This window comes from Apodemus sylvaticus, chromosome 7 (genome assembly GCF_947179515.1).
Source record: "Apodemus sylvaticus chromosome 7, mApoSyl1.1, whole genome shotgun sequence".
NCBI classification, from domain to species: domain Eukaryota; kingdom Metazoa; phylum Chordata; class Mammalia; order Rodentia; family Muridae; genus Apodemus; species Apodemus sylvaticus.
The window spans coordinates 96,266,523-96,284,504 of NC_067478.1; the positions used below are offsets into that span (position 1 = coordinate 96,266,523).

Here is a 17,982-nt window from a genome sequence, read left to right on the forward strand (position 1 = left end):
ACACCAGAAAAGCAAGAGCTAAATTTAAAACCACATCTCATATTGCTGATGGAAGACTTCAAGAAGGATATAAAAAAAAAGAAAAAACTCCATTAAAGAAATACAGGACTGGGAAAAGAGAAAGCATTCGGAATGTAAACAAAGAATATAGAATATATAAAAAAAAAGGAAAGAAATACAGGAGAACATTGGTCCACAGGTAGAAGCTCAAAAAATATCTCTTAAAGAAATGCAAGAGAATATGGATCAAAATGTAGAAGGCATTGAAGAGGAAACACAAATATCTCTTAAAGAAATGTGGGAGAATATTGGTCAACAGGTAGAAGCCCTTAAAGAGGCAATACAAAAATCCCATAGGGAATTATGGGTAGAACATGGGTCAACATACAGAAGCCCTTAAAGAGGAATCACAAAAATCCCTAAAAGGAACACAGGAGAACATGGGTCAACAGGTGGAAGCCGTTAAGAGGAAAAACAAAAATTCCTTAAGAAATTTCAGGAAACAAACAAACAAGTGAAGGAACTGAACAAAACTATCAAGGATCTAACACTGGAAATAGTATCAATAAAGAAATTGCAAAGTGAGGCATCTCAGAAGATAGAAAACCTTAGAAAGAATTCAGGAGTCAACAACAGAATACAAGAGATAGAAGAAAGAATCTTGGATGCTGAAGATTCCATAGAAAACATTGACTCAACAGTCAAAGAAAATGCAAAATGCAAAAAGCTTGTAACCCAAAGATCCAGGAAATCCAGGACACAGTGAGAATACCAAACCTAAGGGTTATAGGTATAGAAGAAAGTGTGGTTTTATATCTTAAAGGTCCAGTAAATATCTTCAACAAAATTATAGATAAAAACTTTCATAACCTAAAGAAAGAGATGGCCACGAACATACCAGAAGCCTACAGAACTCCAAACAGATTGGACCAGAGCTGAAATTCCTCCCATCACAAAACAATCAAAACACCAAATGCACTAAACAAAGAAAGAATATTAAATGCAATGAGAGAAAAAGGTCAAGTGACATATAAATGCAGACCTTTCAGAATAACACCAGTCTTCTCACCAGAGACTATGAAAGCCAGAAGATCCTGGGCAGATGTCATATAGACCCTAAGAGAACATAAATGTCAGCCCAGACTACTATACCCAGCAAAATTTCCAATTACCATAGACAGAGAAAACAATACATTCCATGTCAAAAGCAAATTTACACAATATCTTTCCACTAATCCTGCTCTGCAAAGGATAATGGGTGGAAAATACCAACACAAGGCAGGAAACTACAAAGTAGAAAAATCAATAAAGTTTCAACAAACCCAATAGAAATAGCTACACAACTAGAATTTCACCTTTAACTACGAAGATAACAGTAAACAACAATCACTTTTCCCTAATATCTCTTAATATCAATGGTCTCAATTCTCCTATAAAAAGACATAGACTAACAAACTAGATACATAAACAAGACCCAACATTTTGCTGCACAGAAGAAATCGACCTCAGTGACAAAGACAGTCACAATTTAAGAGTCAAAGATTGGAAAACAAATTCCCAAGCAAATGGTCCCAAGAAACAAGCTGGAGTGGCCATTCTTATATCGGATAAAATTGACCTTCAACCAAAAGTGGTCAAAAAAGATAAGGAGGGACACTTCATGCTGGTCAAAGGAAAAGTCTACCAAGATGAACTCTCAATTCTGACCATCTATGCTCTGAATGCAAGGTCACCCACATTCATAAAAGAAACTTTAAGAAAGTTAAAAGCACACATTGCACCCCACACAATAATAATGGGAGTCTTCATCACGCCACTCACAAAAATGAACAAATCATGGAGTCAGAAACTAAACAGTGATACAGCAAAACTAACTGATGTTATGGACCAAATGGATCTAACAGATCCATTCTACCATAAAGCAAAAGAATCTGCCTTCTTCTCAACACTTCATGATACCTTCTCCAAAATTGAACATATAATTAGTCACAAAATGCGCCTCAATGGAATACAGAAATATTGAAATTATTCCATATATCTTATCAGATCATCATGGCCTAAGGCTGGTGTTAAGCTGAAGCAAAAGAAATGGGAAACACATATACACATGGACTTTTGAAAATGCTCTTCTCAAAGATAACTTGGTCAAGGAAATAAAGAAAAAAATTAAAGACTTTTTAGAATTTCATGAAAATGAAGACACATCATACCAAAATTTATGGGACACAATGAAAGTAGTGCTAAGAGGAAAACTCATATCTCTGAGTGCCTCCAAAAGGAGAATGGAGGCAGCTTATACTAACAGCTTGACAGTGTACTTGAAAGCTCTAGAACAAAAGGAAGCAAATACACCAAGAGGTGTAGACAGCAGGAAATGATTAAACTTAGGGCTGAAATCAACCAAACAGAAACAAAAAGAACTATACAAAGAATCAACAAAACAAGGAGCTGCTTCGTTGAAAAGATCAACAAGCTAGATAAACCCTTAGCCAGACTAACCAGAGGGCACAGAGACAGTATCCAGATTAATAAAATGAGAAAGGAAAAGGGAGACATAACAACAGAAACTGTGGAAATTCAAAAAATTATCAGATCCTACTATGAGAGTTTATACTCAACAAAGTTTGAAAACCTGGATAAAATGGACAACTTTCTAGATACATACCAGGTGCCAAAATTAAAACAGGATCAGAGAAAACATCCAAATAGTCCCATAAGTCCTGAGGAAATAGAAGCAGTCATTAAATAGTCTCCCATAAAAAAGTCCAGGACCAGATGGGTTTAGTGGGGAATTCTATCAAATCTTCAAAGAAGAGTTAATAGTGATACTTTTTGAATTTTTCCACAAAATAGAAATTCAAAGAACACTACCTATGAAGCCATAATTACACTTATACCTAAACCAAACAAAGACCAAACAAGGAAGGAGAACTTCAGACCAATCTCCCTCATGAATATTGATCCGAAATTACTGAACAAAATCCTGGCTAACTGAATCCAAGAATGCATCAAAACTATAATCACCACAATCAGGTAGGCTTTATCCCAGGGATGGAGGGATGGTTCAATATACAGAAATCTGTTAATGTAATCCTCTACATAAACAAACTAAAGGAAAAAAATACATGGTCATTTCAACAGATTCTGAAATGTCTTTTAACAAAATCTAGCATCCCTTCATGATACAAGTCTTGGACAGATTGGAAATCCAAGGCCCATACCTAAACATAGTGAAAACAATATACTGCAAACCTGTAGCCAACATCAAGTTAAACAAAGAGAAATTTGAAGCAAATCCACTAAAATTAGGGACTAGGCAAGGCTTCCCATTCTTTCTCTATCTATTCAATATAGTATTTGAAGTACAACCCAGAGCAATCAGACAGCAAACGGAGGTCAAAGGAATATAAATTGGAAAGGAAGAAGTCAAATTAGCACTATTTGCAGATGATATGATAGCATACTTAAGCTATCTCAAGACTTCCACCAGAGAACTCCTAAAGCTGATAAACAACTTCAGCAAAGTGGCTGGATATAGAATTAACTCAAGCAAATCAGTAGCCTTCCTGTACTCAAAGGATAAACAAGATGAGAAAGAAATTATGGAAATGGTACCCTTCACAATAGTCCCAAATAATATTTCAAATCTAGGTGTGACCCTAACGAAGCAAGTGAAAGATCTATATGACAAGAACTTCAAGCTTCTGAAGAAAGAAATTGAAGAAGAACTCAGACGATGGAAATATCTCCCATGTTCATGGATTGGCTGGATCAGTATTGTAAAAGTGGCCATCTTGCTAAAAGCAGTCTACTGATTCAATGCAATCCCCATCAAAATCCCAAATCAATTCTTCATAGATCTAAAAAGAGCAATTTTCCAGTTCACTTGGAATAACAAAAAACCCAGGATAGCAAAAATTCTTCTCCACAGCAGATCTCCTGGGGGAATCACAATCCCTGACCTCAAGCTCTACTACAGAGCAATAATGATAAAAAAAAAAATCTGTGTGGTATTGGCATGCAGACAGGCAGCAAGATCAATGGAATAGAATTGAAGACCCAGAAAAGAACCCATGCATGTACGGTCACTTGATATTTGAGAAAGGGGCTAAAAACATCCAGTGGAAAAAAGACAGCATTTTTAACAAATGGTGCTGGATCAACTGGAGGTCTGCATGCAGAAAAATGCAAATTGACCCATTCTTACCTCCTTGAACAAAGCTCAAGTCAAAGTGGATCAAGAATCTACCCATAAAACCAGACACCCTGAAGCTTATAGAGGAGAATGTGGGGACGAATCTTGAACACATGGGCAGATGGGGAAAGTTCCTGAACAAAACCCCGATGGCTTCTGCTCTAAGAACAAGAATCAACAAATGAGACCTCATAAAACTGCAAAGCTTCTGTGAGGAAAAGGACACAGTCAATAAGACAAATGACAACCAACCAATTAGGAAAAGGTCTTTACTAACCCTACATCTGATAGAGGGCTAATATCCAGTGTATACAAAGAACTCAAGAACTTAGTCTCCTGAGAGTCAAATAATTCTATTAAAAATGGGGTACAGAGCTAAACATGGAATTCTCAACTGAAGAAACTCAAATGGCTCTAAAGCACCAAAAGAAATGTTTGGTATCTTTAGTTATTAGGGAAATGCAAATCAAAACAACACTGAGATTGCACCTTATTCTAGCCAGAATGGCTAAGATGAAAAACTCAGGGAACAGCAGATGCTGGAGAGGATGTGGGGGAAAAGGAATACTTCTCTATTGTTGGTGGGATTTCAAGCTTGTAAAACCACTCTGGAAATCATTTTGGTGATTCCTCAGAAAATTAGACATAGAACTACCTGCAGAACCAGATATACCACCCTTGGGCATATACCCAGAAGATGCTCATACTTGTAGTAATGACACATGCTCCACTATGTTCATAGCTGCCTTATTTATAATAGCCAGAAGCTGGGGGCAGGTGGGGGGACCCAAATGTCCCTCAACAGAGGAATGGATACAGAAACTGTGGTATATATATACAATGGAGTACCATTCAGCTATTAAAAACAATGAATTCATGAAATTCTTAAGCAAATGGATGAAACTAGAAAGTGTCATCCTCAGAGAGGTAGCCCAATCACAAAAGAATACACATGATATGCATGTACTAGTAAGTGGATCTTAGTCCAAAAGTTCAAAATAAACAAGCTACAATTCACCCAGCACAGGAACCTCAAGAAGAAGGAGGACTTAAGTGAAGGTGCTTTGCTTCCTCTGAAAAAGGGAACAAAACACTCCTAAGGAGCAATAAGGGAGACAATGTGTGGAGCAGATCCTGAAGAAAAGGCCACCCAGAAACTGCTCTACCTGGGGATTCATCCTATAAACAATCAACAAACCCCTACACTACTATGGATGACAAGAAGTGTATACCAAAAGGAGCATGCCATGGTTGTCTCCAGAGGGGCCTGCCAGAGTCTTACAAATACAGAGGCAGATGCTATCAGCCAACTATTGTACTGAGCATGGGGTCCCCAATGGAAGAGCTGGAGGATGGTTCAGAGGAGCTGAATGGTTTACAGTTTAATGGGAAGAACAATGATTTTGACCACCCAGATGCCCCAAGACTCTCAGGGGCTGAACCATCAACCAAGGGGTACACATGGTTCAACCCAAAAATTTGGCAGAGGAAGGCTTTGTTGGGCTTCAGTGGGAGGAGTAGTCCTTGGTCAGGTAAAGGCTCAATAGAGTCCCCAACAAAGGGAAACCGAGGGGGGAGGGGGAGTGTATTGGGTGGAGGGGCATATACACGGAGGCAGGGGAGGAAGGAGAGGTTGGGTGTTTTTGGGGAGGGGGAAATTGGGAAAGGTTTTACCATTGGCAATGTAAGTGAAGATGATGTTCAATAAAAAAAATGAAATGTTCAACATCCTTAGTCATCAGTAAAATGCAAATCAAAACAATCCTGAGATTCCACCTATACCAGACAGAATGGCTAAGATCAAAAACGCAAATGGCCGTAGATGCTGGAAAGGATGTGGAGAAACATGAACACTTCTCCATTGCTGAACAGATTGCATGCTGGTACGACCACTCTGGAAATCAGTCTAGTGGTTCATCATAAAATTGGAAATAGTTTTACCTGAAGACCTAGCAATACCACTCCTGGGTATATACCCAAACAGTGCTCCAACATATAACAAGGACACATGCTCTCCAATGTTCATAGCAGCCTTATTTATAATAGCCAGAAACTGGAAGCAACCCTGTCTCCATTGTGAAAATGTTCCACATTTTTTATATTCATTCCTCTGTTGAGAGACCCACAAGTAGCTTACAGAAAATTAAATAATTGAACCAAAAAATTTCTCCCGTCACATAATAATCAAAACACTAAAGGTATAGAACAAATAATGAATTGACCATATAATCAGGCATAAAGAAAGCCTAGAAAATACAGAAGATTGAAAACCCCCTTGCATCTTATCAGATCGTCATGGATTAAGACTGGACTTCAACAATAACGGAAACAACAGAAAGCCCACACACTTATGAAAACTGAACAACTCTCTAATAAGTGATCAGTTTTTCAGGTGATAAATAAAACAGAAACAAAACAAACAAAACAAACAAAGAAATAAAGAGGAAAGGAGAAAGGGAGAGAATGGGAAAGGAAGGAAGGAAGGAAGGAAGGAAGGAAGGAAGGAAGGAAGGAAGGAAGGAAGGAAGGAAGGAAGGAAGGAAGGAAGGAGCTAAATAGTTTCTAAAAGTCAATGAAAATGAAGGCACAGCATACCCAAGCTTATGGCACTTAATGACAGCAGTGATAAAAGGAAAGTTCATAAAGTAATTAAAGAAGGCTCATACTAGCAACTTAACAGCACACCTGAAAGTTCTAGAGCAAAAAGAAAGAAACACACACAAGAGGAGTAGATAGCAGGAAATGCTCAAATTCAGGCTGAACACAATAAACTATAAAGAAACAGAACAATACAAAGAATCAACAAATCCAAGAGGAAATAAATATTAAAGAAATACAGGGAAAAATCAGCAAGATAGACATATTCTTAGCCAAACTAAAAGACTCAGAGACACTGTCTAAATTAACAAAATCAGAAATGAAAAGTGAGACAAAAAAAAAAAAAAACAGAAACTGAGAAATTTTTAAAAATTGCTAAGTCTTACCTCAAAAACCTATAATCCACAAAATTGGAAAACCTAAGTAAAATTGATGATATTCTAAACAGATACCAGTTAACAAAGTTAAATCAAGATCAGGTAAACTAGGAAACACTTAAGGAATTTAAAACAGTCATTAAAATTCTCCCAAACAAAAATAGCCCGAGGGCAGATGGTTTTAGTGCAGAATTCTACCAGACTTTCAAAGAAGACATTACTTATGCTCCTCAAACTAGTCATTAAAATAGTAACAGAAGGAACACTGTCTAATTCATTCTATGAAGCCAGTCACCTGATACCTAAACCACACAACGGCTCAACAAAGTGAGAAAATATCAGAGCAATTTCTCTAAAGAACATTGCTTATTAGATGCTGAAAAAGCCTTTGACAAAGCCCAAAAGTTTTGAAGATATCAAGGATAGAAGTCACATACTAAGCATAATAAAAGCAACACACAGCAAGCCTATAGGCAACATTAATCCAAATGGAGAGAAATTTAAGGCAATTCCACTAAAATCAGGGGCAAGACATGGCTGCCCATGCTTTCCTTATCTATTCAATATAGTACTTGAAGTTCTAGCTAGAACAATAAGACAACAAAAGAAAATTAAGGAGATAGAAATTGGAGAGAAAGAAGTTAAAGTATTACTCTTCACAGATGATGTGGTTGTATACATAAGCAATCCCCACACTTCTACCAGAGAATTCCTACAGCTGATAAAACTCTTCAGCAAAGTAACTGGATGCAAAACTAACTCAAATAAATTAGTAGCCCTCCTTTATATAAATGATAAATGGACTGAGACAGAAATTAAGGAACAAAACATACTTCACAACAGACACAGATAATATAAAATATCTTGGTGTAACTCTAACTAAGCAAGTGAAGGACCTGTATGACAAGAATATCAACTCCCTGTAGAAAGAAATTAAAGAATGTATTAGAATAAGAAAAGTTCTCCCATGCTCATGGATTAATAGAATTAACATAGTGAAAATGGTCATTTTACCAAAAGCAATCTATAGGTTAAATACAACTCCTATCAAAATTCCAAGACATTTTTTTAGAGACCATGACAGAGTAATTCTCAACTTCACACACAGAAAAACAAAAATCCCTGGATAGCTAAAACAATCCTGAACAATAAAATCACCATTCCTGATATTAAACTGTACTCCAGAATAATAGTGATTTTAAAAACTGATTGCTATTAGTAGAAAAGCAGACAAATTGATCAACAGAGTTGAATAAACTACCCAGAAATAAATTTGCATACCTATGTACACTTGACAAAGTAGCAACAACCATACAATGGAAATAGGAAACTTCTTCAACAAATGGTGCTGGTCTAACTGGATTCCTGCATATAGAAGAATGCAAGTAGACCCATATTTACTCAAGTTTAGGTGGATCAAAAACCTCAATATAAAACTTAGTACATACTAAATCTAATAGAAGAAAAAGTTGGAAATAATCCTGACTGCATTGGTATAGGAGACAATTTTCTGATCAGACCTTATGAAACTGAAAATCTTTTTTAAGGCAAATGACACTGTCATTAGGACAGCCTACAGATTGGGAAAAGACATTCACTAGCCCTACATCTGATGAACGGCTTATCTCTAAAATATAAAAACTCTAGAAGTTAGACTCCAACAAACTCAATAACCCAATTAAAAAAAAATGGGCTATAGAGATAAACAGAGAATTCTTAACATAGGAATCTCAAATGTCCAAGAAGCACTTGAAATGTCCAACATCCTAAGTCATTAGGTAAATCTAAATCAAAATTAACCCGGGATTCTGTATTACACCCATCAGAATTGCTCAGATCAAATGACAGCACATGTTGGCAAGGATTTAAAAAGGTGAACACTCCTCCATTGCAGGTGGGACTGCAAACATGTACAACCACTCTGGAAATCAGTCTGGTGGTTTCTCAGAAAACTGGGAATAGGTCTACCTCAAGGCCCAGGTATACTACTCCAGGGCATATACCCAAAAAATGTTCCACCATACCACAAAGATACATGCTCCATAATGTTCACCGCAACTTTATTCATAATAGCCAGAAACTGGAAACAATCCAGATGTTCCTTGATTGAAGAATGGATACAGAAAATGTAGTCCATTTACACAAAAGAATACTAATTAGCTATTCTTAAAGGACATACTGAATGTTGAGGACAAATGGATGGAACTAGAAAATATCATTCTGAGTGAAGTAACTTGGACCCAAAAGGACATGCATGGTATGTACTCAGTGATAAATAGATATTAGCCATAAAGTACAAGATCATGATATACTCCACAGAGCCAATGAGGCTAGACAAGAAGGAAAGCCCAAAAAGGAATGCTTGAATATCACTTAGAATCATAAATAAATGAGTCATAGGTGGCAGAGAGGGGGAATTGGGAGGGAGATGGGATAGTGAGGGCATTGGAGGGGACTGGTAGGGGAATTGAGGGGTTGGGATCAGGTGTGGGGAGAGACAGGGGAGAGACAAAAAAGTGCCAGGAGAATGAATGGATATCTGCAGCTTCTGGGAATGGGGGTGAAGTGGTGGGAAATCTTTAGGAAGTGCCCGAGACCTGGGATGGGGGAGGATCACAGGAATCAATGCAGGTGAAGATAGCAGAGATGCATAACAGTGGCGATATTGAACCTGAAGAGACTACCTCCTATAGCCAGGCAGGATTCCAAAGGGATGGATAAGGACACTAACCCATCTACAAAACTTTCAATCCAAAATTTGTGCTTTCCTAAAGAAATATAGAGACAAGGACAAAGCAGAGACTGAGGGAATAGCCAACCAGCTCAACTTGAGACCCAGTCCATGGGTATGTAGCAATTCATGACATATTAATGATACCTTTATGCTTGGAGACAAAAGACTAGCATAACTGTACACTGAGAGTTTCTACTCAGCATCTGACATATGAAACAGATACATATACAAATATCCAAACTTTGGATGGCATTCTGGGACTCTTAGGGATGAATTGGGTGAAGCATTGAAGGCCATGAAGGGGATAAGAACTCTCAACAGAGTCAACTAACATTGATCTTTGTGGACCGTCAAGGAATGTGTCACCAAACAAAGAGAATAAAGGCTGGGTTAAGTGCCCCAGCACGTAGGTAGTACATGTGTAGCTCAGTTTCCATATGGGTCTCTCAACAACTGGAGCAAGGGTTTTCCATAAAGCTGTTGCCTGTCTGTGGAATACTTTCCCAACTGGGCTGACTTGAGAGGATATGTTTAACCCTGCAGAGACCTGATGTGCCCGGGTAGGGGGAAACCCAGGGGACACCCCCATCATCTCAGAGAAGAAAGGATATGGAGAAGGGACTCAGTGATAGCAGACCTGGAAAGAGGGACAGGATGTAAAATGAATTAATCAATGGAGAAAAAAGAGCTATGAAAAGAATTACATAATTTTGTGCTTAAGTGCAAAAGTATTAGTATATAACTTGATTGTACATGACACACAAGGAGAATTTTATACAAGTGAATAGAGTTAAGACATTATCCTTAATAACAAATTTCAAACACTATGCAGACTATACAGAAAATGCTGTTAAAATAAAAGAAAATAGAAAAAATAAGAAAATTTTGGTATCTCATAGAAATAATCACCAACTTAATATGAATGAATGCTTATAGCACCCTAATTTTAAACTGTAAATAGTTTCCCACTAACATGAACTTGACTCTTGTGGTGGTTTGACTATGCTTGGTATAGTGAGTGGCACTATTAAGAGGTGTGGCCTTGTTGGAAAAAGTGTGTCGCTGTGGGAGTGGGCTTTGAGACCCTTCTAGCCATGTTGAAGCCAGTCCTCTCCTGTCTGACTTTGAATGCAAAACGCTCATCTCCTCCACCTATATGCTTGCCTGGATCTTGCTATGCTCTCATCTTCATGATAATAGACTAACCCTCTGCACCTGTGAGCCAACCCAAGTCAAATATTGTCCTATATAAGAGTTGCTGTGGTCATGGTATCTATTCACAGGAGTAAAACCAAAACTAAGACATGTTTCTTTATATATTTCTTCAATTTTATCAGAAATATTTTCCATGTAAATCTTCAAGTTCATCAGAAAATGTTTATAATTCTACTTTAAATTAGCATAGGGATACTTTTATGCCTACCATTATTACATCTAAATAAATTTTTCCATGTTAATCTTCAGTTCTAACATGTTTAAAATTTTTAACACCTAAAAGTTTTCTACAATTCTATCAGAAATATTTTCCATGTAAATCTTTGATTATATCATAAACTTTTCTATTTCATATTTCAATTAATTAGCAATGCTTTACATGTCTACCACTTTACTCTTTAATTTTCCATGAAAATTTTCAATTTTAATGTGTTTTTCTATGTATCTCTTCAATTTTATCTGAAATATTTTCCATGTAAATCTTTAATTTTATGTTAAAGTGTTTTTACTTCCCCTTTCAGTAAAAAAAAAAAAGGCAAAAGCTGGTACTAGGAGTAGGGTATTGCTGCGACAGTCCCATCCATGTATTTGTTTGGAAGAATGTTAATTTGTTAATTTTGAGATTTTGTAAAGCATCTGAATTCTTAAAGTTGGGCTTAATGGGCATTCTAGTAGAAGCATGGAAGACAATTCTAAGTGGGGAATTTGAGTGAGGTTGTTCACTTGCCAAATAGTAACACAGGTGTCCTAAGGCAAGTAAACAGAGAAGAACCCAGTGCTGAATCTTAACCACTCAGTGTGGTACAGGAAATGTGTATAGAACACCCACTTCCCAGCCAGCTAGTGTGTCTGGGGGGGCAAGTTCTTCTGATTGAGGGCCAGCATGTGGATGGTGTGTGGCCTGTAGTGCCCCCCCCACCAGACAACCAGGCTTGGGTCCTTCCAAAGTTGCATTACTTGAGAATGTAGCCTAAAGTGCATGGTAAACTCCATCTAAGTCTAAATACTGACACAAGACCAATAGTCAACAAATAGATAAGGGAAAGTTGAAAAGAATTTTGAAGAGAAAGTTCAAGAAGGTGTGGGGTCCACACAGTCCTCCCAGAGGCTTGGCTCAGATCAAATGTTGGGCTGAAGGAGAGGAGAGTTCTACATCTTCATCCAAAGGAAGCCAGAAGCAGACTGGTTCCCATATGGCTAGGAGGAGGGTCTCAAAGCCCAATCCCACTGTGACACACTTCTGCCAACAAGGCCATATCTCTTAATAGTGCCACTCCCTGAGAAAAGCATATTCAAACCACAACTCCTAAAAAAAATACATCAGTTCTACAGCAAAAAGTATACAATTATAGCCTAGAACACACTTACATGTGGAAACAAAGCTACTAAATTACTTGGTAATAAAAGCAATCTAGCAACCAACTATATGAAGGTATTTGACCATTCAGGACTCAGTACAAAATGGAACTATGGTTTTTGAACACTTTGGGTATGTCTATGGCAGCCAAATCTGTGTGAGTTGAAGATTATACTGGTCTCCAGAGTGGTTTTCAGGACAGCCAGTGCTACATATTCAGACTTTGTCACACACACACACACACACACACACACACACACACACACACACACACACACACACACACACACACACTATATATATATATATATGACAAGGTATACACATACTATCTATCTATATGTATATATGTATATATACATATGTTATATAAATGATATTTAATAATTATATTATTAAATACACTTAATTTTATTGGGAATGTAAGGTTTATAATGAGCTTCTGCTAACTCGTTATTGTTAACATCATCTAATGCTTTCTGTACATGATCAAAACTGTCAGGAGCAGGCTACTAGTGGACCTTTCACTTATGCATGGTAGCCATGAGCTTGGAACTATCAGCTAAATAGCCCTTTTGCTGGCAAATGACAAGTATCTCTCATAGCTGCCTTGTTGTTTAGGACTTTCTGCAGCCATTATGGCTGATCTCTACAGCTCCAATAGAAAATGTGCTCAGGTAGCCTGCATAGCCTTACAAAGCAAAATGGATGTCAGATAACTCATTGTACACAGCAAATACTTGTATCCCAGCCAGACAAGGAGCATCTCTTGAGGTCTTCCAGCAGAAGCCATGAGTGTGGTAGTGAAGACTCTTCTATGAGTGGTACTAACATGGTCCTTTCTTTAGTAGAGGGATATGCAAATACCTTTATCACATACAGTTATTTCTAGATATCACATTACTGCATTGGATTTTCAAGGAACCAGGAGACCCATTCTTGTGTATCTCTCTGGTGCTGCATTTCAGGCTCAATAAAAGACTTCTTCCAAATACTTTTTCTTGCTTAGATGCTGATAGCATAAAGAGAAGAATCGAAACAAAGGTCCATTGTGCTGCTGATGGTAAGATTACCTGGTGAGTCATGTATCTTTTTTTTTTATTCGATATAATTTATTTACATTTCAAATGATTTCCCCTTTTCTAGCCCCCCCCACTCCCCGAAAGTCCCGTAAGCCCCCTTCTCTTCCCCTGTCCTCCCCTCCACCCCTTCCCACTTCCCTGTTCTGGTTTTGCTGAATACTGTTTCACTGAGTCTTTCCAGAACCAGGGGCCACTCCTCCTTTCTTCTTGTACCTCATTTGATGTGTGGATTATGTTTTGAGTCATGTATCTTTAGCGCCACCTGAAGCTAGAAAATAAAAATAAAAAATAAGGGAGGTAGATTTGGTATGCTGCCAGTGTGGGAGGGCTTTACTTTGAGATTTGCTTCTGGGCTGTGTAATACACACTATCCTTTGCACTTGCCTGCCTGGATTATAAATTCACTTGAGGCTCGTCTTTTCTCAGAGTCATCTCTGATCATCAGCTATCTGGTACTAACACAGCCTACTAAAAGAATCTGCTCAGGAGAAATGGAAAACCTACTGAAGCTGTGTCTTTTTCTTCTCTGCTGTGAAACAGGTATTGGCTGCAGGTTGCTCCCTTATCTGCTATAAGAAGAAAATTAAATTAGGTCTTATTCCACACTTATTTGCCTGTGGTGTTGGAACATGTTGTTAGCCAGATCATATCTGTAAGCCAAAACATTGGTGCAGCCAAGGTATTCTATAAGAAAGATAACCTATGCTCTTTTTGGAAAGAAACAGTGACAGTGATGATACACTCCTCCTCTCATCAGTCTCTACCCTTTCAGGCTTTGCTCTACAGTGTGTGAAGTGTCCATCTTACAAGAAAGGGAACTGTGTCCAAAAGAGTGAGATATGCAATACACAACATGGTGAAATGTGTATGATCCGCAGAACCTGGTATGCAACTGAAAGTAAGTATGTGTTCTGTGCTCTGGAGAATATCTATTTCCCCTTCAGGCTTCCATGCACCATCTCTAAGATACTGGACTTGAAGAAAAAGAATCAACTGATGTTGTTATTACATGTAACCATGTGCTGCCATCAGCATTTAGAGAATGATAAAACTAAGGTGAATGGGGCTTCTCTCGACCATTACACTGACATGGTCACAAGTCTTATGATCCTGAACATCTTTGCTATATAGGGTCTGCCTCAGTTACTTTTCTATCCCTATGGCAAAACACCATGACCAAGACATCTTATCAAAGAAACATTTAAATTGGGGTTGGCTGAAGGTTCCAGAGAGGTAACGTACTTAACCATCACGGGAAACATGAGAGCAGGAAGGCAGGCATGGGACTGGGAGACTAGCTAAAAGTTCACATCTTGTGATACACCATGAGGCAGAAAGAGAGAAAGAGAGACAATGAAAAAGTAATTGGCATTTGAAACCTCAAACTGTACTCCCCGGTAGAGATGCCTCATCCGAGTAGGGGGACCAAGCTGTTAAATATTCAAGGCTATGAGGGTCATCCTCATTTGAGCCACTACATGGCCTAAAGATCATATACAATCAAGTAGCTAAATTTGCCATTTTTTACTATCTGTCCTGGTGGATTTCACTTTCTAACATTTGTTGCACTTCAATCTTAGCCTAGAGTCACAGTCTCTGGAAAAGTTTTTCTTATCTAAAGAATACCTTGGTGCTTTCTCAGTCTTCCTGCTTCATCTATCACCTGGTGTATTTCATAGTGTATCCTTATTACCATTCCATATCGAGGGCTAATGACATTGTTCTTCACATGCTGCCTTGCTCACCACTGAGTCTGGATACCAACACTATGGGACAAGTCCTTTGTGCCTATCTACATGAGAGGGAGAGCATGATATATGCTTCATCATCCAGGAATTTAAGCTGACTGTTAAGTGTATGTTTCCACTAGTGAAGGGTCATGGAGTAAAGAACTTTCAAGATGTGTCTTAGGAGCACGTGGAACAATGGCTAGCACAGAATGGTATATATAATAGCTGCTACTGAAGAATATTACTTCAATGAACATTTCAGTCCAAATGTACTTGGATATGAGGTTGTTTCCTGGCTCTCTCAAACTCATGTGTGTGTGTGTGTGTGTGTGTGTGTATGTGTGTATATGTATATATGTATGTATGTGCATGTATATATATATATATATATATATATATATATATATATATATACACATACATGTACACACATATGCTTTCTTCTTCCACAGTTCATAATCTTCAAGATGCTGAGACTAAGTGCATGAATTCTTGTAAATCTGAAGAAAAAACTTCTGGATATCTAACAATACATACATACTGCTGTAATAATGAAGATTTCTGCAATGCCATTGATTTACCAATCATAATGACTTAGGTTAATCTAGTTCCATTTGACCTCATCAGCCCTTTCCTTTTCATCTTCCATTTTCTTCCATTGAGTTTTATTTTTACTCTGGACTACAGATTTTTCTGGTAAGAGTATTGAACAAGTCACAGGACCTGGAGACATTCAGAAATTTCTTGGTTTTCTGAATGTATGTTTGATCATGTATTCTGATTCTTGTACTTGATATCCCTAGCCTTATTATCATGAGTGAGGCTGAATCTTGGTTTCCATTAATGCATTTATCATATCACTGTGGGTAGCTAAAATAATTAAATGGATTAAAAACTGTTGTCGGACAGTGGTGGCACACATCTTTAATCCCATAACTTGGGAGGCAGAGGCAGGTGGATTTCTGAGTTCGAGGCCAGCTTGGTCTACAGAATGAATTCCAGGACAACCAGGGCTACACAGAGAAACCCTGTCACAAAAAAATGTAAGGTGTCAGGAAAAGTGTGAACATTTCTAGTATCATTTTTACAATATGTACTTAATGAACTTAGAATTTTCCTCATTGTGACTTACAATTCCAATATACAATTTATTGTGGAATCTGCTTTTGACCCTTCACTGTCTTCTTCCATGGTATGGGCCTGTGATGAGGCTGAATTTCATGACAGCAAAACACCGTGCAACACCAAAGCTGCTCACCCAATAGGATCCAAAAAGTAGCAAGTCAGAGTGAGGACCAGGGCAAGACATGAAACGCACTCAGTGGCTTACGCTTGCTAAGTATGCTGAAAAGAAAGGTATCTTGAATGAGCATGATTCCATGAATGACAAAAATCACTACTACAAGATAACAGTCCAAGTTTCAATTAATAAAATCTCTACCTACTGTTTTTGTTTTGTTTTTGTTTTGTTATATCAGTGCCAGACAATAAATCTACTACTTGTTCTTTGAAAGGTGTTTTTTTTTGAGCATGCCTTCATGTCATTAAGAGGGAATTGTTTCTAAACCTTCATTCCCTCCCCCCATCTACATCCAGGTTCCTTACAGTTATACTTTCCTTTTTATTATATATTTTCTTTATTTACATTTCCAATATTATCCCCTTTCCTGGTTTCCCCTCCAGAATCCCCCATCCTATTCCCCCTCTTCCTGCTTCTATGAGGGAGTTCCTCTACCCACTCACCCACCCTTACCTCCATGCCCTGGCATTACCCTACACTGGAGCATCGAGCCTTCACAGGACCAAGGGCCTCTCCTCCCATTGTTGCCCAACAAGGCCATGCTCTGATACATATAGTTTCACTTATTTGATATGATATGTTTTCAGTGATCAACAATAAATGGAATCACATTTCTTCTGTATGTGCATAATATGTACATAAATCAAAAAGTCATGAACTTTTTAATTAGCACATGCAGGATTTACTATAACTTTCTCAGTCATAGACAACCTTTTACCTTTATTAGTTGAATCATCATATTGTAAGCTTCCTGAATATAAAAGGGCAAAAGTGTCTGTAGTACTTAGTCATAAATGTATTATCTAGGTCGCACTTCCCTTCCAAAATTCACTGAGAACCAGAGAAGAGAAGGTGTAAATGTTGAAAGAGACAGAAATCGTGTAGTCCTGGGGGAAAACTGTTTATTGGACATGGCATTCCCATTGCACCTAATGACTCACAGCAGCTATGGTTCTCTATACAAGATGAGAGCAAAAGCAACACAGAAAAGAAAGAGATTATTTCAGCTTCTAGTGTTAGAAAGACAGTGTCTATCATGTCTGGGAAAGTATGTAAAATGGCACAAAAGGGTGTATGATTATATTTTCAGCTACACATAGGAAACAAAGAAAGAGAACAGTAAGTAGAAGCAGGGTATAAAAACCTCAAAGGTCACCTAAGTGGCATACTTTATTTAGTAGGGATCTACTTCTGAAAGGTCCTACACCTTTCTAATAAAGCATCCAAAAGTTTGGATGAAGGTTTCAGCACACATAAGTGGTGTCGGGCATTTGCCATAGAAACCAACATAATATGCCCCATCTCTCACAGTCTATAGCCAAATTATTATATGGAATACATCTAGTCCCACTTCAAAGCAACCATAATCTTTAACAGTCTCACATTTGTACTAA

General features: G+C 37.9%; 1 protein-coding gene across 1 annotated transcript; it reads left to right on the forward strand.

Moving 5' to 3' along the window:
* The first annotated feature begins 14,049 nt into the window (after nucleotides 1–14,049).
* Nucleotides 14,050–15,886, forward strand: LOC127688978 (acrosomal protein SP-10-like). The gene is made up of 3 exons (XM_052188182.1): nucleotides 14,050–14,098; nucleotides 14,331–14,456; nucleotides 15,741–15,886. The coding sequence occupies exons 1-3, from the start codon at nucleotides 14,050–14,052 to the stop codon at nucleotides 15,884–15,886; spliced, it is 321 nt and encodes a 106-aa protein (XP_052044142.1).
* The last annotated feature ends 2,096 nt before the right edge of the window (nucleotides 15,887–17,982 follow it).